General features: G+C 58.2%; 1 protein-coding gene across 1 annotated transcript; it reads right to left on the bottom strand.

Annotated features, from left to right (window-relative positions):
* Window positions 1-1,427: 1,427 nt before the first annotated feature.
* On the bottom strand, window positions 1,428-27,275 carry TMEM132E (transmembrane protein 132E). Its single transcript, XM_049635340.1, has 10 exons — window positions 27,069-27,275; window positions 13,425-13,443; window positions 12,354-13,284; window positions 10,758-10,904; window positions 10,289-10,481; window positions 9,353-9,496; window positions 6,837-7,042; window positions 5,000-5,288; window positions 3,891-4,082; window positions 1,428-2,923 (listed from the first exon to the last, which is right to left on the bottom strand). Exons 1-10 carry the CDS (start codon window positions 27,273-27,275, stop codon window positions 1,868-1,870), a joined length of 3,384 nt encoding a protein of 1,127 aa, XP_049491297.1. The 3' UTR covers window positions 1,428-1,867.
* Between the last annotated feature and the right edge of the window lie 699 nt (window positions 27,276-27,974).

Consider the following 27,974-nt stretch of genomic DNA (forward strand, 5'->3'; position numbering starts at 1 on the left):
TTGGGCACGGATGCCAATGCAGCCCTGGTTCTGAGCCAGGAGGGAGGTCCGGGCCTCCTCCCTGGTCCCTTCTAGAGCAGATGTTGGTGGCTGTAGTCACCCGTCCAGGGCGCTGCAGGCTGGCCAGGCAGCCTTGGCTGGGCTCTTGCTCTGGCCAGGTCCCCTGTGCCCCTCTGGGGAGCAGTGCCCCAGGGCCGTCGGAGGCCATGTGCTCACCCAACAGCCCTCGCTCTCTCTTGCCTACAGCTTGGACATGGAGACTCCGCCGCAGGCTTTCCTCATCAATCCATGCAGAAGAGAGGCCTCCCTGGGAGGTGGTGACAGTGACAGTGACGGGGAGGGACTGTCTCTGGAAGGTGGACTACAGGTGGAGAGGGAATCCAGAAGCAGCTCAGGTGTGCACACCAACCTGCTCTCACCCTTCTCCTTACTCTTCTGTGCCCCCTCACTCCCCAAGCCTTTTCTCCCGAGGCGAGGCCCTGAGGCTTGCCCCACCCTCCCGAGGCAACCTTGGCATTTCCTAGGGGAGCTACCTCTCTGTAAGGGCACATTTCTGGGCCAGCAAATCCTTCACACCGGACGTGGGCACCCGCTTCGGCAAGACAGGGCCCGAAGGGATGTGGATGTTGGAGGAAGGGGCAACCGGGTTCAGCCGGGCGTCGATCTCTGTCATTTAGTGTGTCCACAGTGCGCATGTGTGTGTGTGTGTGTGTGTGCACACACGCACAAGGACCAGACGCAGAGCCAGCCACCACACGCCTTCTGTTCTCCGGGAGCTGCTGCCCCGCTCCAGTCTGGTCACCCCCATTTATTTAAGAAAATCCGACACAGTGGTGGGTAGAACCCAAGAGAGAAGTGGCTGTGGGCTGGGAGGGGTAAGGGAGACGCCCGGCTCCCCGCTGCCTTTGCCCATCCGGAGGTCCTCCACAGCATCCCCTGGTGCCTCCTCCCCCTCCCACCGATTCCGTTCCCTGGGGGGATGGGTGGCTGCCCCTGCAGAGAGGGAGGAGTGGTCAGCAGAGCGAGAGGAGCGGCTAAGGGCTAAGGCGTAGTGTTGACCTTGCTGTGGGCTTAGCAGGGGGACCGGGCCTCTCCGGGACTGCTCAGACCACAGTGCTGGGGTGTGGCTTGCTCAGGGCCGGCCCAGGGCTCCTCCCCCTCTAGGCTCCGCCCACAGCCGGTTGGGATAGAGGAGGGAGTCCTGAGATCTCAGGAAGGTGCCTGGCTTGGTCCCAGACCCCTCTGTAGGGTCAACTCCCAGGTCCTGGGAAGGGACTGGAGGGGGAGGGGGCACCCGGAAGCCAGCAGATGCTACAAGTGTCTCCCCCATTCCCCACATGTTTTGTCCACAGCAAGATCCTCCGCAGGGCGGGCAGCCGCCGTCTCCCCACCCTGCAGGACAGAAATCCCTGAATATTGGTTTGAGAAAAGTCTTTGTGCAGCTTGTGACACAAGACCCCCCCCAAAGCTCCCCCACACAGGGGGAAGACAGGGGACGTGGGGGGGGGGCAGGGGCAGGGCACAGTGTGGGCCCACCTCACCCCAAGCTTGGCCTCCATGCCTCACTTTTGGGGCAGGGGGTTGTCTAAGATGGGAGGAGGTTTGGAAAGAGTCGAACAAGGATTGCTTTCCTCCTAGCAAGCTCCTGAGGAAGGAGCCCTCCGCCTTCGGTGGCACAATTGGGTATGATGCAAGGTGGCCGCGGGGAAGGCCCAGCTGGGGCAGGCGGCCGCCCAGCACAGAGCAAAGCTGCAGGGGCAGGGAGTACGACATCCGCTTCGGCCCGCCCGCGTCAGTGTGAGCAGGGGTCCCGGTCGCGTCCCACACAGAGCCCACCCCCCCGGGGGGAGGGGGCGGGACGGCGCCTCTACGCCATATCTTTGATTCTGCGCATGTAATTGTGCAGGTCTGGGGGCGCGGTGGGCCGCGTGGTGCCCGCCACATCCGGGCAGCCCCAACCCAGGTCCTCTTCGTCCTCCTCGTCCTCTTCGCCGGCGGGCACCGAGTCATAGGCCAGCTCCTCCGTGGGCAGCGTGGCGAAGGTGGTGAACTTGACCCGCTTGCGCTTGGAGGTGGGCGAGCTGGCGGGGTCCTCGGCCTGGTCCCGGGCGGAGCCGCCCGACGAGCCGTCGCCCCGCCCATGCACCTGGCTCTGCACGCTGGTCTGTGAGCTGCCGCTGCTGTGGTGGTCGCCGTGGCAGCAGGCGGGCACGGTCTCCAGCGGGTTGCCCGCGGGCGGCGACAGCTCCGCCTGCCCCCGCAGCGGCTGCCCGTTGCCCAGGAACACCCAGTGGTGAGAGTGGTCCATGCTGGTCTGGCCCTCGGGCGGGATGCGCTTGTGCCGGTAGCGCAGCACGAAGACGATGCAGTTGATGAGGAAGACGAGGATGGCGAGGCAGAAGACGCCCAGCAGCGCATACATGCCGATCTCCAGGTCCGTGAGCCCGCGCGGCATCTGCAGGAAGCCGGTGGGCAGCGGCAGGAAGTCTTCTGTGGGCGGCACCGCGGGGCTGGCGGTGCCCGGGCCCGGGGCCTCGGCTGGGGGCAGCGCGGTGCCCGGTGGGCCGGCTCCCCGGGCCTCGTCCTCGCCCCCGCCGGGGCCCGGCTGGCTGGGCCCGGGGTAGTCGTACGTGGGGTCCTCCTCGTCCCGCCCAAAGTGCACCCGCAGGCCCACGGGGGTCGTGGCCAGCACACTCTTGCGCTTGGTTTTCTGGCAGCTCTCAGCGATGGTGAGCTCTGCACGAAGCAGTTCCCCCGCCCCCTCGGCCTGGGCCACCACCAGCGGGAAGGCCCGGTCCTGGGTCACCGTGGCCACCCGCTCATCCAGGCTGTTCACCAGCAGCCCGTAGTCCCGGGGGCTGTACAGGGAGAGTGGGGCTGTGGTGCCATCGCTGTAGGAGAGCCAGAGGCTCAGGAGGGCTTCCTGGAAGAGGAGGAGGAGGAGAAGGGGACAGGAGTCAGAGAGCTAGTCCTGGCTGGCTTCACTGGGAGATGCCGAGCAGATGCTGAGCTCTATGAGGACAGGGACTGGGGTACTCTGCCTCCCTGCTGTCACTCCCAGCCCTGGAACTGTGCCTGACGGGGTGGCAGGTGCTTAGGAGGAATTGTTGGAGCAGGAAGTCTTCCTCTGGAGGTTGTGGGGAGCGTCAGGGGCTCAATATGGCCTCATACGGCCCTGAGAATTTCCTCGCCCACTTTATCCTTCGCCCCTCGATGGGCTGAACGTATGCTCTGCCTTGGGTCTACCTCAAGTCCCTTTTGCTGCAGGAGCAACCCCATATCTCCATGCCTGACCTTGGGATCATCCCCATGAGACACGTGGACATTGAGAACACACACCCCACCCCACCCTTGTCCTCCGTTAAAACATTCTGAGCACTGCCCCTCCTGCAGATGAGGAAGCAGGGCCCAGGGAGAAGGGATTGGACTGGGGTCATGGAGCAGGTTAGGGGCAGGGGACCCTTGGCCCGGTGCTCAACAGCAGCCTTCTGGCTCCCTGTGCTCCTGCCTGTCACCTTTGTACCTCTGTCCTGTAGCTTACGCCCTGGTGGATCTGTCGGGGGTGGGGGCGGCTGTAACTGGGGCTCCAGAGATGACTGAGGGTAATTCCTGGGGGTGGAGGCACAGCTGACGGGGGTTCTCTGAGAATCTGGGAGGGGGAACCCTCAGCAGGAGCATCTCTGGTGGCAGATGCAAGAAGCGGGACCTTGGCCAGACTCCCGGTGCAGATGGCAGGGGAATGGGGTGGGTCGGGTGTGTAGGGCACAAAGGGCAGACAGATCTTCCATTTGAGCCCTAACCTGGGGACTCATGGCCCCAGGGAAAACTGGAGTTTCCTTCTTCCTTCCACACCGCAAGCCCCCAGATTGGCCGGCTGGGCATCCAGTTACCTGCTTGAGGAAGCTGAGGGTCTGCTGGGCGGCCGTGGTGGCCAGGATGGTGTGGCTGCTCCCCGGGCTGGGCCGCAGGGAGAGGGCAAGGCTGGCCACCACCTGGGCCTGCAGCTGTGTGATGCTGACCTTCTCCTCCGTCACTGTTAGCAGCGTCTCCCCAAGCACAGACTCCGTCAGCGGGGACACCACCTGAGGCAGAGTGGGGCAGGGATGGGCGAAGGCCAGGAGAGCACCCCCCCAATTCCCAGCCTGGGAAGAAAAGCCAGTGCTGCAAGAGAGGCCCACCCCTGGAGGCAGGCTGGGGGGAGCAAGACTCTTGGGCTCTGCCTTAGGGCTGCAACAGGAAACCAGGGTCCAGAGGCCAGGTGAGGGTCAGGGGCTTGCCAGAGCCAGGCAGGAACACGGATGAGACAGGTGGGCAGATTTTAAGGTCAACAACAGCCCCCCACAGCGATAAATAGCCATTGATGTTTGGCCTCAATGTCAGAGAGACAAAGGGGGAAGGTAGGGACCTTGGCAGATAGAACTCAACGCTCATGTCAAGGAGGCACCAGTACCGACCAGCTGATGATTGCCAGGTGGGATTGTGGGCCTGGTATTTTGTAAAACCAGAAATCTAGATTTTGAAAAATGAGAAACCTCCCAAGATTTCAACACTGGATCCACTGCTTTACAGATAAATCACGTCTGCGGGCAGATCCTAGCCCAGGGGCCATTATTCACAACCTCTTAGATGGATGGTTTCTGCCCAGGCACCCCGCTGTAGGAGGGTCAGAGTTGAATTCCTAAGGTCCCTGAATTCCCCTTCCTGGGTCCTCGCCTCTGCCGCCTCTCCGCATCCACACCTGCTCTCAGGGAACACACCGAGCCATCTACACGGATGGGTAAATGTTGATAGGGCTTGCAGGGAGAGCCTTCACCAAGGGGGCAGTGAAGGAGCTCACCTCTGGTGGTGGGGGGGGGGGGGGGGGGGGGGGGAGGGGAAGAGAATGTGTTTTGGGGGCTGGCTGGGGTGGACCCCAGAGGCCCTAGAGATCCCGTCCCGGGAACGTCTGTGTTCTCTGCCCACAGATCCACAGAGCTGCTGGCCTTGGCCGTGTGCCTACCTTGAAGGGCGTGGTGCCTGGCTCCAGGCCCGCCAGCGTGCTGCTGTCCACCATGCGTGCCACGCGGGGGTCGCCCACCCGCATAAAGTCGCTGACCAGGTCAGTGACCTCCACCAGCCAGTCCGGGCCCAGCATGGTGACCACCTGGTCGGTGCCCTCGGACGATGTCGTGTGGAACTGGGTGAACACCTGCAGAGTGGCGTGCTGGTACTGCAGGGTGCAGCCGCGGCTGGCGCTCTGCCTACGCTCCTCTTCCTCCTCGTCCTCGTCCTCGCTCTCCCGGGCCGACCTGGGGGGGCGGGGCACAGGGGGGTCACTCCCTCACCCTTACGCTGTGGGTGGGAGCCGTGCAAAGGGGCAAGCCCCCTCCCTGCCCCGTTCCTTCTGTCTCTGACAAGCTTGGAGCCCGGAGTCCCCAGCCTTTCCTCTCCTAGAAAGGCACCTCCTTGACCCTCCCTTGTGCCTCCCGGCCTCTGCTGGGCACGCCCGGGAGAAGCTGATGTCAAATCCTGACAAGTGCCGTCTCTCTCTCTCGGTGCCAGGCATGCGCCTGGCCCTGTTCTCAGCTCTAAACTGGAGCGAAGGCAGCCTTGTTACAGACTGCCAGAACGCTCGGCCAGATTGTATCCTTACAGCCTTGCGGCAAGCAGATGAACTCGGAGGTTTAGCTGGTGCGATTTCGATTTCCAAGCAGCGTGTGGAATGTGCGGCCTGGTTCCCCTTGCTGCTCATTGTGAAACTTGAGAGCAGAGAGGTGAGCCGAGGGAGGCACTAGTAAGCAAAAGGGCGCCAGGACTTGAGGATTTGGGAAATTCAGCCTATCCAGATTGCCTAAGAGGCTAAAACCAGGAGATTTCACTGTCAGGGAAGCGTGCTCTGGAGAGAGAGCAGAGGGCGTGGCTCGTGCTTTGCTACTGCTCTGGACGCATCCAGCAACCAGAATATCCCTTCACACAGGTCTCTTGTGCCCTTGTTAATGAATCCTCACAACCATTCTATGAGGTGTTAACGTGCCCGTTTTGTGGACGAAGAAACGGGGGCACAGAGAGGTTATGTAAGTAGTCCAAGGTGGCCCAGCTAGTAAACAGCAGTCAGGATTTAAACCCAGCCTGTCTGGCTGCAGAGTTCACTCCCCCGTCATGACTCAAAGCAGCCCCGGGGGGGGGGGGGGGGCGGGCAGGGCAGGGGCTGGTTCCCCTGCAGAAGGCCCCCTCCCAGACCTACTGGGTCAGAATCTGCATTTGAACAGGCCCTCAGGGGATTCATGTGCACATTCAAATTTGAGAGGCTCCTATCCACTGATCCACCCCACCAGGCCTTGCTTTTCCCAATCTCTACAGAACTGAGCTGAACCCAGCTCTCCCTTGGCTACCTGCTTCTCCCCTAGCCCCTCCCCTCCCCTCTTAGCTGCCTGCCACTCTTTCTCTCTCTGCCCTGCTGGCTTTCCTCTCCAGCAGCAATGAGGGGTGAGTGGAGGACGTGCCCCAGAGAGGCATACCCAGAGTCACCTCTTCTAGGAAGCCTGCTTGGACTTCTCCTGGAGGAAGAGGTAGCTGTCTCCTTTAGTGCCACTTGATTCCCTGCGCACAGGGCTTCCCGTGTCTACCATGTTCGTGGCGTGGCCGGGTCAGGCACTGGCCACACCCACCCCATGTCTCAAGCACCCATCAGTGCCTGGCACACAGGAAGCTGCTCAATATAAGTTTGTTGACTGCATCACCGACCTGCAGACTGTGTACACCTGGGGTCTTACACACATGCGTGGATCAGACTATGTGCCAGGGCTGTGTCCACCTGTGAGTATCCCGAGTGTCCACTGTGTGTGGAGGGGCTGTACCTCCGGTCGGGGAGGATAGGTACCCTCCAGCCCTTCACTTGGCTGAGGCGTGCGTCCGAGAGTTCGATGTGCAGGGGCAGCTTGGGGACCCAGACTGTCATTTCCAGGGGGGCGTTGAGGATGTCATAGCGGAAGGTGACCCTGGCGTTCATGGACCCGCGAGACTCCTTTCCACTCACAAACACGTAGTCACAGCTGCTGGATACCTGGGGAGGGGGAGGGAGGTTGGTTGGCCTGTCTTGCCCTACAGGGGGCATCCTGTGGGCTGGAGGGGAGGTGACGAATTTATTTCCTCCGGGAGACGTCAGCCTCTGGTGTCCCTGTTCCCACTGTTTCTCCACCAAGCATCATCTCTCAGTGGCTACTATGGGAGGTTTTTGCTCCCTGGCAAGGAGCCAGCGTGCCCGTGATTTTACACAGACCACCCCTCAGAGGAGACTTCCGGTGGACGACCACCACCCCCCCCACCGGCCGGGGGCTGGCTCCCCTCCCCCGCATGACTGCCTGCACTCTGGTGCAGGTGTCACTTGGTAGGACCCTCCACAGTGCAGAGGGGGCAGGGAGCCTGTCCTGAGCCCACGACTCCTCAACGGCCCATCTGGCCCTGTGGCCCCAGGAAAATGAGCCGCTAGTTAATTTCAGGTGCGGGGACTGCTCTAGCCCTGGGGTGGAGGTGGGGGACGGGGAGAGGAAAAATCAGGACAGACAGGTGGATGGTTGCCACCAGTGGGTGCAGCTTTTACGGATGCATGCCCACCAGGACACCGGCTTATACTCCTAGAGGTTCGCTGGGTGGGCACATGCCTGCTGAACACATCCTGGTGGACACCTGTGCCGGTACTTCAGGGCAGATGTAGGTGGGTGTGCACGTCAAGTGTGCCCAGTATGTACCCGGCACACGCAGCAGTGAATCTTGTGTGCAACGCATTTAAGTGTTCCTGCCGCTACAGGCCACTGGGTGCCCACCCTCGCGTGCACGTGATTAGGAGGGTCTAATCATGCGGCTTGCGGGCGTAGGACACTCTGGAGGCTCTGGTGGGGGTGGGGAGGGGGCCGGGGCTGTGGTTCATCTGTGATGAGCCCCTGGCTCGTCCCAAACTCTTGCCAGCTCCCTTAGGCATCTCAGATGGGGGTGGTGGGACGTGGGACAGCACCCCTGCCAGAAATGTTCATTTCCCACTTCAGAAGGCTGGCAAAGTCCATTCAGAGTGTTGGCCAACTCCATAAAGAACCTGAGTGTATTTCATTGAGAACGGAAACAGATTCCACTTAGCATCTTTGCGAATTCCCCTTTGGTATCTAAGCCGTCAAGACTTTGTTCTGGTCCATTCTGCGGCCGGGGTCGGGGAGCGTGGAGGTGGGGGGCAGGGGCAGGTGCTGGGTGACAGCCTTTGAGAGCAGGTCTATTTCTTCCTGATGCAGCCTGCCAGCACCGGGAAGCCCCAAGGGCCTGGGCAAGGCTTTTGCTCTGCAGGGGATGGGGCTGTGGTACCTAGCCATCTGCTCTGACTGACTTTGAAGGGGGCATTCTTCCTGGGTGGGGAATGGGTGAAGTGAGGCTCCAGCTCCCCAGACCTGGAGGGATCTGGGACAGAATGTGGGGAGAGAGAGCGAGCACACTCCAGGCTAGCCCCAGTTAGCCAGAGGGAGAAGGACACCCACGGCCCACTCCTCCCGTTCTCCTTCACGCTGAGCTATTTACAGACACAGGGAACAGATTCTGTTGTCTGATCATCTGATTTTGGCACCTGCTGGAGGCTGGCCCAACAAACAGCTCACCCACCACACAGATACTGGGGCTGCACCCTTGTGCATCATGGCCTGTGACCACCGTCCAAAACCAGGGGCAGGGGCAAATCTGGAGGCCCTCTTGGGGAGGTGGCAAATTGGGACATGTGAGTCAGACCGATGTCCTGTTTGCTGGGTTGTGAGGACCGGGGGCCCAGAGTGGATCTCTGGGGAGGAGCTCTAGCGGGTGGGGGGTGGGGAGCTTCGGGAGTTGGAGGACTTGGGGGCGTGTGCCCTGAGAGAGTCCTTCCTTACACGACCTTCACCCCTGGACTAACTCGCATGTTTCTGGGGCTTCCTCCCAGAGCTGAAGCTTCTCCGTTAGGTCACCAGCATCTGGGTTCAGGGCGTGTCCCTGAGGGGTAGGCTCCCTCCCTACCCCCACTGCCTTCCCTGATGGCTGTCATGGGCAAGGGCTCAATAATCACTTGCTGGATTGGATTGAGCTCAGGCTGTCAACACTGCCTTCTCCCCTCTGCCTGCCAAATGGCCTCTTTCAAATTCCTGCAGGAAGCCCTCTAGGATAGCAGTACCCAAGGCTTTTCCTCACCCCCCTCAGGCTAGACGTGGGATGCGAAGCTATTCTCCCCCACCCCCATTTCTCCTCCACTTGCCTACCAAGGGGAGCTGCCTGGGATGTGAATCCCCACTGGCTTGGGGCTCCGCTCCCCCTGAAGGTCTGAGGCCTCTTTCCCTGTGTGTGGGGGGCCCATCTCCAGGACGCCCACCTTGATGATGTCCTCATTGTCAGACTCGCATTCCACCAGGGCAGAGACATCTAGGACAAGTCCAGTCACCTCGATGGCGATGACCTTGACAGGGATGGCCACCGTCCTGCCCGTCAAGATAGCCGTGTTGATGATCTCTGTGTCCTGCAGGGAGGGTGGGACCCTGATGAGCTGGGGTGCTTATGGTGGTCATCTGCTCTCCCACGACAGGCCAGCCAAGCCCCAGGCTCCTGGAGCCCCCGCTCCTCAGATGCGCGTCCTTCCCCTGGGGACACCAGCACGCATGTGCAGAGAGGGGCCTCCGCCCAGTCTCACTTGCCTTCTCAGGTGCTCTGCTCACCTGGCCTCCTGCCACAGCCTTCAGGAAGCCACTGTGCCACCAGGAGACAACCCTTCGCCAGTCCCCCACCATCTTCTCTCAACATCTGACATGCTTCTCAGCATCACATCCAACACATTTGCTGACCATTCCAGGTGCCCTCAGGCTGGCCCAGTGACTCCAGCCATGGCACCCCCAAGTCCATTGCTCCTTAGAACAAACTACTCACGTTCCCATCACCGCACCTTTGCCCACATGATCCTCAGCCTCGAGCACCCTCCTCATCTCTGGTTATATAAGCCCTTCCTTCCAGGTTCAACTGCATGGCCGCCTCCTCCAGGAAGCCTCTCCTGAGTGCACTCTCCATGGGTGACTTCTCCCACCTCTGTCCCCGTGAGCCTCTGCTGTCCTCGAGCACCAGGCACAGAGCACCGCCTGCCTCCAGTGAGCGCGTGCGCACACACACACACACCTTTACTCACAGGCACACACTTGGCCGCAGGCTCACACAGACATGCGTTGATCTATACACACGCTCAGCTGTGCACGTGCCTGTCACACACACGCGCCCATGACAGATGTATGCATCCACTGGCCCAGTCACCTGCCCCGCTCACCATGGCTAGGGGCAGGATGGCTTGTACATCCCGCTGGATGACCGTCAACTCGGTGACCGCCCGCTCCAGGTCAGGCAGGGGGCTGCGGCCGCGGTAGTCAATGTGCCACATGATCCTCCTCTTGACCGACTGGCTGGTGAAGTTCTCCATCTCAAAGTCCAGCTGCAGGATCTCCAGGGGCCCCTGGCCTTCCCTGCAGGGGGGAGGAAGGAAGCAGAGCCTGGGAGGAAGAGCTGGGAGCAGCTCGGGATGAGGACCCCGATGAGGACCCCTGCCCTCCTTGGCATCCTGCCTCCTGGAGCTTTCTGAGCCTTTTCCAGCCACCTGAGGTGCCCGGACCCGGACCCCAGAGCCCCCACAATCTGAGCCCCAGCCCTTCTGTTGGTCTGGCTTCCTCCATCAAGAACTCCCCCACCCCTCCCAGGTGCTATCCTGCAAAGAGGTGGGCAGAGGCACCACCTCAGCTTACCAGGGGGGCAGGGGTGTGCCCTGCGCCCAGGCCACATCCACAGTGGCTGTTGAGTGCTTTGCCCCAGTCAGCAGCTCCGAGGTCACATGCCACTGACCACTCCGTGACTTGGTGCCCAGAAGGGTCACACCCTTCTTGGCCTTCACCCTGGGACAAAGTGGGAGGGAGAAGAGCGAGAGGGTCAGCCTAGGGCCCGATGGCTGCCCACCTGGCCACCCTCACCCCCCCGTCTGGGGCTGGGAGTAGGGGGAGCAGGTGAGTACATTACCCTGAGTCCTAGACTTCATGCTTGAGATGAACTTGGGGAATCTGGTATCATGTGACTGAAAATGCTGACCTTCAGTGGAGGCTACAATTGCTTCTACCCCATCTCTCTGCCAAGTTTTACCAAACCTCTACTTGCATACCTTAGTGACAGGGAACTCACTACTGTGCACATCCCATTCCATTCTCAGAAAGCCCTTAAGGATTGGAAACCCCATTCCTATACTTAGTCATGGGTTCTGCTGGGGCAGGAGAGAACAATCCTCCTTCGTCTCAATTGTAACAGTTCTCAGACAGCGGGAGGGGAGCGGGTGTTCCCTGAGTCTCTCTTTTCTCCAGGCCTAAAATCTCTAGCTCTTCCAATTGTTACTTTTTGCCACAGGTTCAGGTCACCGTCCTCTGGACACTGCACACATAAGTACCCTGTAGCGCCCTGTACCAAATACAACACTTCAGCTATGCTCCGATTCATACTGGCTAAAGCAGAATGGTGATCACCTCCCTAATTCTACATGTTTACTCCTATTAATGTAGCCCAAGATCTGTGATGACTGATTTAACTCATATTCACATTCACGTATCAATCATTGAATCAGGTCTCATCCCTTCCAGGAAGATCTGAACTTTAAGGTGGTACACTCAGGAGAGAGGGTAATACTTAACTCAAAGAAGTCGGAGGTTAACGGCAATGTTGTGGGTCCTATGCATAGTGCCTGGGGTGGGGGGGATATTTTGGTGGGGCCTTTGCTACATTCTCAGAATCATTCAACATGGTTTAAATTCCATTCTGTTTTGTGGGGATGTGATATGGCTTAAGGTATTTCTGAATTTGTGGACTGTATCCTGTTCAGGGTACAGAAAAGGCTGGGAGTCCTGAAAATTTTTCTCTTAATTCCAAGATTGGGCAAATGTCCTGACACATGGGCACACTACTGCTCATTTCTGACTCCCAGCCAACGGGCTGCTGTCCGATCTCCATTTCTTCTCTTTGCCTTTGGTCTCCTCATCTGCAAAATGGGTACACCATTTTAAGTTACACCAGCTAAGGCCCAAGGGCCCTTCCAACCCCATTCTATCATTCTTGATACCTATGCTTGTGAAAAGGAACATTTCTCCTTCCCCATGTCTGTGAGCTAGGGAGGTAGGGCAGAAATTTTTGTTGTCACCGGGCAGATGAGAACACTGAGGCTCAGATAAGTAAGGTGCCTTCCTGAAGTAGCTCAAGTGAGAAACGGAAGAAGTCGGATTAGGGTGCTGGCTCACCCCTGCAAGCGGCCAGGTATGCATTTGACCTTGGGATGCGGGCGGACCCTCCCCCCACAAGCCCCCTACCTGAGTGTGAAATGCTCCACGCTGGGGCTGGAGGGAGAGGAGGAGTTGGGGGCCAGGTAGAGGAGGACGCTGAGCACCTCGCCAGGCTTGAGGGGCCGATCAGGCAGGCGGATCATCAGGTTGCTATCCAGCCTGTGCTCCTGCAGGGTCCTCCTGGGGGGCGGGCGGAACAGGCTGATGCTCCCGATGCGCAGCAGCGGGTGCTGGGTGGGGCTCTCCGCGCGGGCGCCTGCCCCGGGCCCGGTCCCCCGACGGGCGCCCCCGCAGCCCCCAGACGCGTCCGGGGCGTGGAGGGTGTAGTAGAGCTCAGCCTGCTGACTCTCCCCGGCCGCCTCGGGTTCCAGCCCATCCGGGGACTTGCGGCGGGCGGCGGGCGGCGCGGCGGGGGCTGGGGGCCCGAACCAGGCCAGGGGCAGCTCCGCCCGCACCAGGCAGGTGGCCAGGCCCCCGCTGAGGCGGCAGGAGCTCTTGACCTCCCGCGCGTCCCTGAAGGCGTGCAGGCGGACGCACGGCAGCCGCTCGGTGACGCCGAAGTCGTCCCAGTCGCGGCCGGCCACGTAGAACAGCACCTGGGCCTCGGGCTGCGAGGCAGGCACGCGGGCGCGGACGATGAAGGCCCGCACCTTCCAGTTGACCGTCAGGCGCTCGGGGATGTCCAGGGTGCTGGACGGCTGCAGCAGCTCCCGGGCCACCACCTGGCTGGTGCTGAAGGGCCCCAGGGAGACGTTGAGGACGGGCAGCTCCTTGGTCTGGAACACCACGAAGGGCTCGGAGCGCTGCAGGGAGCCGTTGGCCACCGCAGGCGGCGGGGGCCGCGCGTCCCGCAGGAAGAAGGCCAGCCGCGTCCGCGACAGGCGGTAGCTGACCGGCAGCACCGGGCCAGCCTGCGGGCCGGGTGGGCTGGGGCTGGCCGGGTGCGAGCGGCCGGAGGCTGGGGACAGACAGGGGAAAGAGCCCAGAGGGGTGAGCAGAGGCTGTGCTGGCACGGCAGGGCACCCCAGCCTCCCACCCCGCAGCGGGCGTCCGAGCCAAGCGCGCCCCCCTGTGCTGCTGTGTTAACCTTCCGCTCACCGTTGCCTGGTTTCTTTTGCTGCAGCGTGCGCGTAAACCGGACACTAGCGCAAAGCCCTGTGAGGCTTTAAAGAGGGTTTATCCCCCCACATCCTCATCTGTAAAATGAGGATGAAATTGCTTTCTGCCTCCAGGTGCGGTTGCTTAAGACTTCCCGAGTAGTGTGTGCGGGTAAAGGGCCGAGAGCGGAGAGGGGCCCCCAGAAAGCGGTCTTACCATTCCAACCTGCTCCACGCTGACGCCACCGGCATTAGCTTATTTGATCCTCAGATGGATCCTCTGAGCTACACAGTCTACCATTTCCACGGATTCAATCGTGTTCTGTCAACAACTTCTCTTTTTTGAGAGCTTATTCTCACATGTTACAGGTAAAGGTGCAGAATGCTTAAGCAACTTGCCGGAGCCACATGAGCCAAAGGGGCCAGCAGTAGGCTTCGAACCCAGGGCCACCTGACTCTCAAACCCAAGCCCTTTCCTGCTTCCGCTGCCTCAGACGGTGCAGGGCCCCCAGAGATCCCTTGTCTCCCCCCACCCCCACGCCCTCTCCCCATGCACTGTATACACAGGGAATGGGACCCCACTCTCCCAAACCCAACTCAAGCCTTGGGTCTGCCATCTCTGGTCCCCTCCCCACATCTGAGCAGGACCCTGCCCAAAGCAATTCTACCTCTTGACTCTGTGAGGTGTCCTGAGCTGCCCCCTGTCCTCCATCCCCAGAACCCTGCCTTGATCCCGCTGCTATGACAACATAACACGGCCTGACTGGGTCTCCCCTCTCCCTCTAACCACCTCCCTGGCATCCACTCCCCCCCCACAGCAGCAGAGAGATTTGTTTCTCCTGGACACAAATGAGACCTTGCTGGCCCCTCACCGCCAGCTCAATTCCCTTTGGACACTGTTCTGGAATAGGAAGGACCAAGCTGTGGGGGTTTGAGGTTTGAGAAGCAGTTCTCTTCCCATCTTCCCATCGGTGCTGAGTCACTTTCCTCACCTTTAAAATCAAGTTAATAATAATAATAATTGATAATAATAATAATAATAATACCGGTCTTAAAGGATGTTGTGCTGTCACTTGCTCTGTTTTCGAGAATCAAATAAGAAAGAACTCTATAAATTGTGCATCGCAATGCCAATGTCTGTAAGCATTTTTATAGACTCTCTCCCTTCTGCTTACAAGGCAAAATCCAGACTCACTTTGGGCCTGAGTGTGGCATTCAGGGTCCTCTACTGTGGGGTTCCAGGCTCCCCTTTGCCCCAGGACTCCCCCTCCCAAACCCGCGCTGCCAGCATGACTGGACCATCTCTGCCTGTAGCACTTGCTGATTCTGCCCCATCTGCCCTCTTTGCTCATGCTGTGCCTTCTGCATCAAATTCTCCCCTTTCCTAACTGCACGCATCCACATCGGAATCCTCCTCCGAGGTCCAGCTCCAATGCCACCTCCTCCAGGAAGCCTTCCAAGGTATGACCTCAAATCCCTGGGACTCTCCTTCTCAGAGGGGACTTCGCATCCTATCTTGTATGGAAGTTAGTTATCTAGGAGGCCGTGCACTGAGCAAGCCTCTGACAAATCATGCCTGATTTACGCGGAGTGATTTGCAGAGACCTGTGTCCCAAGGAAGAGCCTTCTAAGCAACGCTATAGTGGTTCCTTGCAGTTTGTGCCCATTTATTATTTTGCCATCATCAATGAAACCTTGATAATTCTACAGACCTTCACATCCAATTCCTCATAAAGGCAATGGACTAAAAATTCCCCGCTCTTGAGGCTCTGGCACCTATGGCCTATTTTTTTTTTTTTTTTTTAATCTGTGGTTTAATTTCCTCATTCAAAAAAAAGAGGCATTTGGCTTGGGGCAGGGCATAGGCCCGTGCGGCAGGCAGCCCATGCTTTAATCACCAGACTGCTCCTCCCATTACCCGGAGAACTCTGCTCCCAGGCCACCTTCCCCACTAGATGCTCTGAACCCTGCAAGGTATGCTGGCTGCAGTGGCGGGGCGGACAGCTAGGTCCAAGACAAGGACAGGAAGATGTCTGGAGAGATGGGAAGAGCCTTCCTGGCCGCAGTCCCTGCCCCACAGTTACCCCCTGGAGTCTCTGAGATGCTGTCCTTGCCATCAGGGGGAGGCTGGTCCAAGTGACACATGTTGGAGTCCAGGGGAACAGCCCGAGCCAGAGCTCAGAAACCACCCAAACTGCTTTGGAAGCGGCAGGAAGCAGGCAAACAAAGAATCCAGGACTCAGGTGCAAGGTTCTCCCCGTGACACTCATGGGCAAGATACTTCCTTTGGTTCCCATATCTAAAATTGAGATGGTGACATCAGCCCCTCCACGAGGATGTGGAGAGTGGCTAAAAGGCCAAGGGAGAGGAGGAGGGGGGCACTGCTCTGTGTGGTGGGATGTCCAGGGCTTGTGGGCACTGGGCCAAGGCGGGGAGGGGCCACCGTGCTTGTCCCGCTGGCGTTGGGGAAGGGCAGCTGCCATAGCAGTAAGTGCTCAGCATCCGGGGTGGACAGGCTGGGGGCACGGAACTCATAACCACTGACTCTGCCTTGCTTACTGTCCTCAGGAGATCCCAAAGGCTGCTAAGTAAGCACTTAGTCCCCTTTGACGACACTCTCATTGTCCCCACCCCACAGTTGGCCATCTGGACCCCTTGGAGGCACAGTGGGGGCAGGAGCCACCAGATGGGCAGAAGACTCAGAGGGGCACGGGGGAGGGGCCTGGAGGCCATGTCCGCATGCACCCCTCTGCCCTCCATAGATTTTTGTGGAATGAGTGGGATTCTCAGAACCCGATGACTGGGATGCTCTGTGGGGTACAAGGGCCTCCTCCACGAGGCATCCAAGAGAAGACCGGATGCCCGCTGAGGGGGACGGTTCTCAGTGGCAGGCAGCAACCTTGCAGATAAAGAGTCTGGGTTTCTGAAAGGGGAAGCGACTTGTGCTAAGAAAACAGCTCACTTTCAGAAAGGAGAGCCAGAAAAGACAGTATTAGGGTGGTGCAATTTTCGTATTTGTGTCATCGTGACACACGACACCCCCTCCAGTCACCACTATGAGTCATTCTATCCTCTGTGAGGCCCTGAGGCCTCTTCTGTGGTGGAGGTGAGTGTTTCTGAGGCCCCAGCACTATAACCTCTGCTCTCCTGCCCACTTACTCTGGAGCATAAAGGAAGCTGCTTGATCTCTCTGGACCTCAGTTTCCCCAGGGAGGTGGGAGAGGCCCTGGAGGTGGTCTGGGGTGGGTGGGGGGGCTGGAGGGGAGGAAGTTGAGGCCCGTGGAGCTGTCGGCAGACAGGTCAGGTTTTCTGGAAGGCTATCTGGGAAGGTGTGTGTGTGCTAATGTGTGCACTGGCCTGTTATCTCAGCATAAAGCAGGGCCTGGCCTTGGGAGGAAAGAGCTGCTGGCAGTTTCCCTGAATGACAACAGTCGGGGGAGGGGAAGATCTACACAGAACTGAGGTTGGTTGGGCCCAGAGGTGGGGGAGAGGTGCTGAAGGGGTGTGGCTGGGATGGACATGACAGCCTGGACACCCCCCCCCCCCCAACACAGGGGGGCTGATCTCACGGGCTGGCGCACATCCGCCCCTCGGGCCCCACATCAGGCACCCCACAGGGTTCTTCAGGCTTGGCTTTGAACCCTGGCCACTCTTTGCCCCTCACCCTCTCACTTGCTCCCCAGAGCATTGGCCTCCAGGCTCCCAACTCCTGCTCTTGTGTTTGGGCCCAGCTCACCCTGTGGACCACCCTTTGCACTGTGTTCCTGTCAGTGGCCTTGACTCTCCCCCGGAGCAGCAGCTAAGTTTCCCTCTGTGTAAACAGCTTTGGGCCTCCGGAGGCATTTGGGTGCAGCCCTGGGAGTCAGAGTACAAGCAGGGTAGGGGCAGAAAGAGAGGGAGACACAGAGTATAAAGCAGGCTCCAGGCTCTGAGCTCAGCACACAGCCCGACATGGGGCTCGAACTCACGAGCTGTGGGATCATGACCTGAGCAGAAGTTGGACGCTCAACCGACTGAGCCGCCTTCTGATAGAGAGGGCTTCTCCACATCTTCTCGGGCACATGATGGGTGTTAGGAGTTGAATTGTGACCCCCACCCCAATTCATACGTGGAAGACCTGACCTCCAGGACCTCAGAATGTGGCCGTGTTTGGAGACAGGGTCTGCAAAGAGGTGATCCGGGTAAGATGAGGTCATCAGGGTAAAACGAGGTCATCGATCCAATACGCCTGGTGTCCCAACAAGTAGGGAGATGAGGACACGGACACACAGAGTGAAGAGCACGTGAACACACAGGGAGAAGACGGCCCTTTGCAAGCCAAGGAGAGAGGCCGCAGGAGAAACCCACCCTGCTGCCACTCTGACCTTGCACTTCTGGCCTCCAGAACCGAGAAGCCAAAATCTGTTGTTTTAGTCATGCAGTCCGTGGTGCTTTGTTAGGGCTGCCCAAGCAGATGAACACATGGGGACTGGCTGTTTCTGCCCCCCAACAGCCTCAATTTCCCCAGTCAGGAGCGGAGACACCATCCAGGGGCAGAAGCTGGGCGGGGATCATGCTGGTTTTGTGCTCAGGGATAATGATGGCGGCTGAGGCAGACCCAGCCTTTCCCTGAGACTAGACCCAGAGTGTGACCCTTCCCAACTCAGCTGAGCCAGCTCCTTCTTCCCACAGCCCCAGAAGGCACATACAGCTCTTTACAGCTTGGTAACGAAGAATGGGGTGTCTGTGGATGCAACAGGCCTGAACTCCCATCCTCCTCGAATCTTCTCCCCCCACCCAGCTTCCCTGGGCACTGAATCTGCCCAGTCCCTTGGGGAGCACCGACCCGGGGCCACTTTGGGGTTATGCTCAGCTGGGATGGGGTGTGGGGGTCCCATCTTCTTTCCACGCCCGCCCCGGCTCTGCCTCCTCCTGAAGCACTCCCCCACGCCTCTCACTAGGACCCGTGGGTGCTGCTTTGCTCTGTCCAGCTCTGGGTCCGACTGATCTGGAGCTTGGCCTTGGTCTGGGTGTAACATGCAAATTACCATCGAACTGCTTCGTTAGTCACTTCAGTGAATGCTCTCCGCAGGCAGGACGCTGGCCTACGCGCCCCTTCACCTGTGCAGAAGTCTCCCAAGCCACCCCCGACACCAGAAGGCACCTACTTATTTATGCTTTTGCTTTTCCAGCTCAATGGCGATACAGGCAGACACGGGGCCTGGACCAGCTTTGCGCAGCGCAAAGGGTGGCACTTGGGGTGCTTAACAAATCTCAGTTCTACCCTCTTATGAGACACCTGCACAGGGCCAGTGGCTGGACAGAGGCCCTCCCCCCTCCTTGTTTTTAAGATTATAGGTTTATTTATTTTGAGAGATGGAGAGGGTATGAATGGGGGAGGGGCAGGAAGTTGGGGAGAATCTCAAGCAGGCACCAAGCTCCCAGCACAGAGCCCGATGCAGGGCTCGAACCCACAAAACTGTGAGATCATGACCTGAACTGAAATCAAGAGTCTGACGCTCAAATGACTGAGCCACCCAGGTGCCCCACAGAGGCCCTCCCTCTTCAACTCAGTCTGGCTTTTGTGGTCTGGGAGCACAGCAGGGGCCTCTGGCCACCCCCACAAAACCTTCCCACTTTCTCCCCAGACACACAGGCCAGCCTGCCACCCCCACAAACCTACTGAAAATATAAATTAATCTACACAGAGGCTACAGCCAGGCAGGCTGGGGATGGGGGTGCCTCTGGCCATTTCCCGGCTTCTAATCAAGATCAGATGCCTCCTGCTTCTACCTCTAATTGTCCCCAAATTAAAACTAATCGCTTGCAAATCAGAAAAAAAAGATCGTCATTAGCTCTGGTGAGTTTGAGGCTGAGGGACACAGCAGGGTGTCCTAGCAGGGCCTGAGGGTGCTGGGCTGTGCTGGGAGCCGCTTGGTTACTCACCTGTGTGTGCACACACACACACGCGCACACACACACACACACAGGTGCCACACCAGATGTCAATGTTTGGGGAGCCTTTGGCACTTGCTCCTGAACTTGCCTGAATGTAAGAATCAGCGGAAGCAAACAAAACAAAAGCAAACAGATTCTAGGGCTGGACCCAGGCTTAACACAATCGGAGTTTCCAGGGGAGAGACCTGATGATGTGTGTTTATCAAGCACCCCAGGCGCTGTTATCACAGAAGTTTGGAAAACATGGCACCCAGCGGGAAAGGTTGGGAGACACTGAAGTGACTTGTGTGACATAATTTGGTGATGCTGACAGTGGATGATGAAGTACCCAGAGCTTAGAACGGTGCCTGGCACATACAGGTGCCAAATCTGTGAAGAGATGAATGAATGAATGAATGAATGGGAGCAAGAGATATGGTTGCTGTAGGTGGTGAGGATCCTGGGGTTTATGTGTCCACTATCAAGAGGCCAGGGATGGGTTTGCACAGTGGCACCCCCCCCCCCACAAGCTCAAACCTCCAGGCCCACAGCAGAGGTGTGAAACACCCCTGGCCCAGGAGAGCTGCAGGGGAGGAAGCTCCCCTCTGAGGGTGCCTGGAAGAGGGCTCTGGCCGGGAGGAGGGGTGCCCCGGTTCCAGTCCTGCTCTTCCTTGGCTAACGAGTAGCTCCCACCCGGGGCAAGCATGCCATTTCTGAGGACCCATTTCCCCATATCAGTAACACGGAGAATCAATCATCAACCCATATGCCAGGAACCACGGAGTGAGGTGCTGAAGTGGGAAAAACCTGTCTTGAAGAAGGTTTTTGGTTTTCATTTGTGGTTGTTTTCATTAGTGAGATCCAGTATTAGCAAGGGTTTTAAGAAACGGGGCATCTGCACGCCCTACTGTCGGAGGGTACTGTAGACAATTTTCTAGAACGCACTTTCAAGATACGTTTTAAAGGTTTTGGCGATGCTCATGCTCTTTGCCCCAGGAACTCCCCTTGGGGAATCTCGTCCATAGATATCGGCTCAGAGATTTATGTAAAAAGATATTCACTGCGATGTTACGTTTATAAGTAAAAAATATGAAACACCTAAGTGTCCAAAAGCAAGACATGGTTAAATAAAAGCAAATGCTTAAGAATGGATGTGTGCAAGCATTACAGATCAAGTTTTCAAAAAAATATTTACTCAGATGGGAAAATGCTCACAAAATAGTTTGAACTAAACAAAGAAGGGTGTAAAATTGGCTCTATGGCATGATACCAATTTTACATAAAAAGATGTAGACACCGGGAGGAAATACATCAAAATGCTAATAGTGGTTATCTCTGGGGGGTGAGGATTACGGGTGATTGTTATTTTTTACTTTATGCTTTTATGTATTTTCCAGTTGTCTGCGATGAACATGTACTGCTTGTAAAATTAGAAAGAAAACAATAAATGTCATTAAAAATGAAGGAAAGTGTTTGAAGCTATTCCGAGATTTTTTTAAAAAAGGAAAATAAAGAAAAAGAAAGAAAGGAAAGGAAGAAAGAACCCGTGTGGTTTGGGAGCCACACAAACTCACATTCAAATCCCAGTTTTGACACTTCCTTAGCTGTGTGACCTTAGGCAAGTTACTTAACCTCTCTGAGCCTCGATTGCCACACCTGGGAAATGAGGATAATAGAACCTATTTCATAGGGTTGCCATGACTAAATAAACAAATTGCCTGGTGTAATTCCTGGCACAGAGTCAGTGTTCAGCGTTCAGTGTTTATTCATTTATTCACTCAACACGTATTGGTTATTTCATTGTAAGAAGGGAGAAGTGCTGATCTGCTTTTCTCCAGCACTGGATGCATTGTTTAGCTCACAGCAGGCCCTCTGTCAATGTCTGTTGAGTTAAAAAGGACAAGTACAGAGATGACAGGCACATGAAGCACAGTGTCCCAAGGAGCTCGAAAGTGTCACCGAGGCTGAAAGGATTACTAGTTTTGGGGGCCCCTGGAATCCAGCTCAGGAAGATCTGCCGGCGGCCTGCTGAGTGAGCTGGGGCAGTTTCCTCCCCTGTCTGGACCTCATCAGGAAGAAGCAGACAGTCCCTGAGCTGCCTGCCACATGGGGGATGTAGGGGTGGGCAGGGGCCATGTGTGCAGGGAGTCTGGTGGGTTCTGGGCCAGGCAGGGGTCAGCCGGATAAAGGAGAGGTGACAGCTGGGCCCGTGGGCCCCAAACAATGCCCTCCCGTATCCCCTAAGGCAGGGCCTCTATATACTGTTAAACAGTTTGGGTCTTGTACAAAGATGCTGGGTCCAGGGAGCCAGCAGGAAATTAAACCCAGCCCCGGGCTCTGCTCACCAAGCCCAGAGCCTGATGCAGAAATGCTTCTGCCTTTTCCCTATGTGATGCCATCTGGGCTGGTCGATATAGGTATGTCCCCACCCAAGGCTGGGGCTGTGGTGAACCACCTCTTTGAGGAGGAGCCCGGCGGAGAAATGGGTGCCTCCCTGAGGTCTGGGTCCTGAGATGTCTGTCCCCACCCTGAGCCCCACTATCCCTGCCTCCCCAGCTTCGCTCTGCCTCTTCCCAAAGCGGTTCCCTCAAGGTGAGGCTCTCTCACCATGAACCTGACTCCTGTGCCCCCAGCACTGAGGACCCCTGTGGGCCTGTAGCCCTGGCTGGGCTGAGTGGAGTAGGAGCTCCAGGGAGAGGACCCATGGCAAGCCAAGCCTCCAGTATCCCACAGCCCCCAGGAGGCTGCAAATCCTGGGGAGGCAGCCTCCCCATGCTGTCACACCCCCTGCCACACGGGATGGAACAAGCTGAGGGAAGGGGCCAGTAGAAGGGGCACCTGTCCACTCCGCCCAAATTGCCTGCTGCCTGCGGCACTGATGATTGGCCAGGTCTCTTCCTGCATCTACTGGAGAACTCCTGGTCCCTTAGCTGTAGCAATGGCAGGATCCCTACCCTGCATTTACAGATGAGGAAACTGAGGGTCAGGAAGGCTCCCTTCAGATTGGCTGTGCCATCAATTAGCTGTGTGAGCTTGGGCAAACGGCTTAGCATCCCTCTACCTCAGTTTCCTAAAGTGTCCAAGGGGGCGATAGTCTCTCTTTCGCTGGGCTGCTCTGAGAAGGAAATGCACATGTTATAAGATGACCTATAAAGTACTTCACCCATGCCTGGTGCACAGTCAGCCTCTTTATTTAAAAAAAAAATTTTTTAATGTTTATTTTTTCTGAGAGAGGGAGAGACAGGGGAAGTGGGGGAAGGCAGAGAGAGAGGGAGACACAGAATCCAAAGCAGGCTCCAGGCTCTGAGCTGTCAGCACAGAGCCCGACACGGGGCTCGAACCCACAAGCCATGAGATCATGACCCGAGCCAAAGTTGGAGGCTCAACCGACTGAGCCACCCAGGCGCCCCAACAGTCAACCTCTTTTAATGTCAGCTATGGTTTGGCAGTCATTGTCCCCATCACCAAAGGGAACCCACACAGCCTCCTGAGTCAGGGCCCAGAGAGCCTCTGAAACCCAGTGACTGTTCCCCCTCCTCACTATGTCTGAGCCTTCTGGTGCTTTGCACAGAGCCATGAACAAATGAACAACCGGGGTGTGGGGGGGGGGGGCCCTGGGAGGTTGTGTGTGCTGATTCACAGCCACGCACGCCCGCATGCGCGCGCACACACGCAGTCTGGGCCAGTCTCCCGCTTCCAGGCCCCCTGCTCCAGCCCTATCCGGGGCCGGCATTCTGACCTGGCCACTCTTGCTCCATGAGACCAGTGGCTGCCTGCCGCTCAGCTGTGACCCGTCATCTTTGAGAACAAGGGGAGAAATCCGATGCAGGCAGAAACAGAGGGGAGGAGGAGAGTATTGGTGAATGAGAGACAGTATCAAGCTCCGCTAACTTGGGGGCTGGGAGTGCTTCTCAGGGGCCCAAAGGAGGGCCAGGGCACCGGAAGTTCGGGTAGCCGTGCCCCCCAGGGAGCTGCTGTGGCCCCTGCGTGCTGGCGCTGACCATCTATCCAGTCCTGCTCCTGGGCACCTGGCAGGGGACCTGAGGCCCAGGCAGGGAGGACATCCTGGGTGCACAGCAAGGCAGATGGGAGACCCGCTGGAGCCAGGGCTCTTGTTCCCCGGCTCCCTGCTGGTCCCAGGGGCACTATCTTGCTGGCCCCAGAGCCTTGCAGCCAGAGGGAAGCAGTCCCAGGGCAAGACCAAGCCTGGTCCTGAGGGACTGGTTGAGCCAGGCTCACTCCCTTCCCTTCCAGCTTCTGCTCTCTCTGTGGGATGCTGTAAGCTACAGATGGCCCGGGGGTCCAGAGCCTTGGGGCCCATGAAGAGAGGGAGGGTGAGAAGCGTTAGCCCTAGAGAGGGTGATACAGGCCTCTTGGGGGCAAGGACTTGAAGATGTGGGACGGTGACCTTGGGCTGGAGGAGCCTGAGCCCAGAGACAGGGTTCTTGGGCTGGGGGAGCCCAGGAGAGGAGGGACAGAAGCCCGGCCCCTTCCAGATGCCCAGTGTCCCAGGCCCCCCTCCCAGTGCCTGCTCTGTGAGCCTGCCCTTATGAGTCGTGAGTGTGTGTCTGTCTGTTAGTCTGTCTGCATCTGTGATCCCAGGATGGGGACCAGAGGCTCAGACAGGCTTGTGAGGACAAGGAGGCCTTGTATTTCCAGGCAAGCATCTCTCACCCCTGGGGAACAGCTCTTTTATTGACTTCTGAAAAGCTGGAAGGGACCCCGTCCTCACCTCTGCCCCCTGCAACAACTATCAGGGCGAGTGAAACCCTCAGTCTGCCCAGCTGTAATGGGTCTGATGTGAGGTCTCTTTTGTGGTGGAAAGGGCTGAGCGGGGGTGGGGGGTGGGGTCCAGGGTGGAGGAAGAGGGGTTGGGGTTCATATGCGGCCAGGTCTGGTTTCCACTGGTGGCTGTGGGGCTCAGAACAAAAGGAAGCTGCTGGAAGAGCCCCTGGTTGCTGGTGAACTAATGGATACTCTTCAGCAGCCCGCTGCCCCTCCCCACCTCGGGCCACGTGAGGCAGATGGCTCCCTGCTTGGCCATTCCTGTGGGGGTCCCCACCTTCACACCCAGAACCCTAAGCCCCTAACCCCCCAAACACCCCTGTTTCTGGGATTTCAGGAAGACCCTAAGGGCATGGGGGATAGGGCAATAGAGTCATACTGCTGTGCTCCTGGGAGGGGGCTTTTGGAGATCAAGCCCTGCTCTACCGGTCCAGTCCTCCAGCCTCGGGCAGGGAAGAGGGGAGGGCAGCTGCAAGGAGGGCCCCTCCAAGGGAGCAGGCCTGAGGGAGGCGGGTCCCCCAGGAGGTCACAGCCTCCACTAGAACTGCCCCCGCCTGGGGCCTGGAAACCCAGGCTTGACCTACTCTGCTGACCCTCCCAACCCAGCTTCTGGTTCAGGCCCCCAGGAGGGCAAGGGGAGGGGGAGAGCAGACGGGAGGCAAGGATGAGGGAACTGGGTGGGGGGGGGTGGGGGTTGGTGTTGAGAAAAGGAGAGAGGAAGCTAGAGTCAGGATAGCAGGGGGGAGGTAGAGGAAGAGGACAGAGAGAAAGAAACCAGGAGAGGGAGGGAGGAAAACCTCAGCCTGGCGGGTGCCCAGGGGGATGGAGGGGTAAGGAGGTGGGCCGAGGGCAGGGGTGGGGCGGCCTGGCACTGGAGCACGCCGGGCAGCCGGGCCTGGGAGCTGCAGCAGGAGCCGTGGGGGAGGGGCTGCTCTCTGAGTTTCACTAAATGACTAGTGGGCATTATCCTAATTATAGCGGAGCAAGCTGAGCCTTCCCACTGGCGCAGCCGCCCCGCATCTCCTAATAAACAATTAGCCGCAAACAACAGAAAGAGAGAGAGAGAGAGAATGTGTGTGTGTGTGTGTGTGTGTGTGTGTGTCTGCCCGTGGGGGTGGGGGTGGGGTTTGGAGCTGGGCCTTGGGAAGGGAGGCTCTGGGGACAGCTGGGGAACCACCTCACCCCTGCAGCCCAGCCCAGCCCAGTCTGGGGGTCAGGGCTGCAGCGAACAGAGTGGCCCCAAAGGGCCGAGCAAGCCCGTGGGGGGGCCCAGCTCATATTTAGAGGCTGCTACGGACCGCAGGCACTAGGCTAGACTCCTGTCCCCACGATAACTCCAGGAAATAAATAACATCCCTATTTCCGCCTATGAGGGAACCAAAGCTCAGAGACGCTAAGAGGCTTGCCCAAGGCCACACAGCTGGGGTTAGGCTCCTTCAGGCCTCCTGATTTCCCTAGCCCTGGGCTCATTTCCTGGGAGCAATGGAAGCAGGAGACCTGGCATGCTGGACCAACTGAGCTGTGTTTCCAGAACAGCTCTGGCGGCTGACGCTATTACGAACACAGGGCTTTTCAGCCCGTTCACAGCCCAGGTCTGACGTTCTGACAACGGTCCGAGAGGTGGGCCTTCCTCTGAGCCCGTTTTAACTGAGGCCTAGAGACAGGAGGGTATCTGTCCAAGATCTCAGGGGTTCTGTGGCAGAGCAGGGTTTGGAACTCAGACTCCTGGCCCCTGGGACAGGTCAGCAGGGTGACGGTAGGGGGGGTGGTCTGCTGGGGCTGCACAGCCAAAGCCCCATCTGGGGAGTTTCCAGCTGGGGAAGAGAGAGCCACCCAGGAAGGAAGAGAGCGCACTCCAAGCTGGTCTGGGCATCCGGACCTGGAGGAGGAACCCATGATTGTCCTTCGGCATTGAGCCTTGCCTTGGTCTTCCTGACTCACTTACAAGCTGTCTAGTGTCTTCACTAGAGAGTCTTCTGTGGCCCCCAGCTTGGGGCCTTGGGAACTGGGTAGCTGGGGAGGGAGGCCCCTTCTTGAGCTGGCCCCTGGGCTGGAACATGTGTGTGTGAGGGCGAGTTTGGGGACCAGGGCATTGCCCCCTGCCAGGAGTGACCTGGGCCTGCAGAATGAGTAGTGCAACCAATCTGATACTGACAGTCCCCCTCCCCCCCCGACCCCCCGTCCTGGGCAAAACACAGTTGGTCACTTTAAGAAGGAGACTAACCATCCTTTCTCTGTCTGCCCCACAGGGTTGTCAAAGGGCGTTAAAAAGAACTAGAAGTGTCCCGCAGGGTGACTGTAGGACCTGGGCTGGTTTCCTGGGGGTGGAGGCAGGGAGCCCTGGATGATGAGATTCGCCTGCCAGCTGGGAAGAGAGCAGAGGGTCAGTGTCACAACCTTGGATTCAAGCCACTTACTCTTTGAGCCTCAGCTCCCTCACCCACGAAATGGGGCCAAGGAAACCCACCTCTATACGGGTGTTATAAAGAACAGGTGTGGGAATCCCTACTGAGTGCTCTCACGGACTCTGGCTCACGGGTGTCCCCCTTCGGCCCCATGGAGCCTTCCGGATCTGCTCTGCCCTACCCTAACTGCCCCTCGAAGCCTAGGCCCTCTTGTGCCTGGTTTCTCTTGGCACCACAATGATTGACGGTCAGTCATCTACCTGATGCGCCATGGGCGTTTCTGATCCAGGGCTGGGGTCTTCAAGACTCTGATTGTAACCACCCACTTTACGGATGAGAAGACTGAGGTTTGGAGAACACAGACACCCTGCTCCTCCTCCTCTGCTCTGCCTCAGTGCAACCCATTCCTCTTCCTTATGGGATGCTTTCTTTCCTCCTCCCGGTCCCACATCCCCACGAGTGTTTCATTCCCACAGTGCCCCGGTCGTGGGTCCTTACTTGCTCTCGAGTCACCTCCTTCCACTCCCTAGCCCACACACCTGGGTCTGGGCCACTCCAGCCATGCCCTCTGCCTCTGTGCTTTTGCACATGCTGTTCCCTATGCCTGTGGTGCTGTTGCCCACACGCTCCGCCTGGTGGGTGCTCCTTGACCTTTGACTCCTCCCAAGGGTCACCTCCTTGATGATGCCCTCCTTGACCGCCCCCAAGACCTGGTTAGGCACTTCTGAGCCACTCGCATTCACCATTCCGCATTTTTCTCTGTACAGGTTTTGCTTCCTCTTAGACCGAAGCCTTGCTGAGGGCAGGGGCTGGGCCTTTCACCTTGCAACCTGACCACCCAGTACAACAGTCCTCAATAAAGATATTCAACACATAAATATTTACTCAGCCCCTTCTCTGCTCAAGACCCTGCTGGGAGCTGCCAGGGAACCAGAGATAAAGAAGATAGTTTCTGCCCGGAAGGAATTTGCAGGCTAACAGGGAGACCAGAAAGGTACATAAATAACCATGCTAAAAGGTAGAATGCTGCAAGGCTCAGGAGGAGTGCAGGGTACCCTGGGTGTTCTAGGAGGAGCCAGATGCCCACACAAGAAATGCCGGGAGGGGGAGGAGGGACTGAGTGGCGGGCCTTGGAGGAGGGTAGAAGAAATACATAAACCGAGGAGTGTGATGAGACCCGGGAGATGGGGGGCTTTCAGGCGGAGCAAGCGGGGGTGGGCAACGGGGCCAGGGGTGAAGGCAGCTCTGGGCTGGGTGGCATGGGGAGCTGAGGTGGACAGCAGGTGGCAGCGAGGGCGTGGGAAAGGCTTTGGTGCTGGACGGATGAGTCTGGGGATTTTATCCCAATGGTTTTCAGACTGTATTCCCAGGGGCCCTGGGGCCCTGCAGAAGGGTCCCGGACCCTACAAGGCCTGGGGGTGATGCAAGGTGGGTGCCACAGAGGT

Source organism: Panthera uncia, chromosome E1 (assembly GCF_023721935.1).
Source record: "Panthera uncia isolate 11264 chromosome E1, Puncia_PCG_1.0, whole genome shotgun sequence".
Taxonomy (NCBI): domain Eukaryota; kingdom Metazoa; phylum Chordata; class Mammalia; order Carnivora; family Felidae; genus Panthera; species Panthera uncia.

Excerpts from the sequence above, each read along its gene's own strand:
- TMEM132E (XM_049635340.1), bottom strand. The coding sequence starts at position 27,275 with ATGGTGAATGCGAGTGGCTCAGAAGTGCCTAACCAGGTCTTGGGGGCG. Across the intron at positions 10,482-10,757 it reads GGCACACCCCTGCCCCCCTG|GGAAGGCCAGGGGCCCCTGG; the intron begins GTAAGCTGAGGT and ends TCCCCCCTGCAG. Across the intron at positions 7,043-9,352 it reads ACAATGAGGACATCATCAAG|GTATCCAGCAGCTGTGACTA; the intron begins GTGGGCGTCCTG and ends CCCCCTCCCCAG.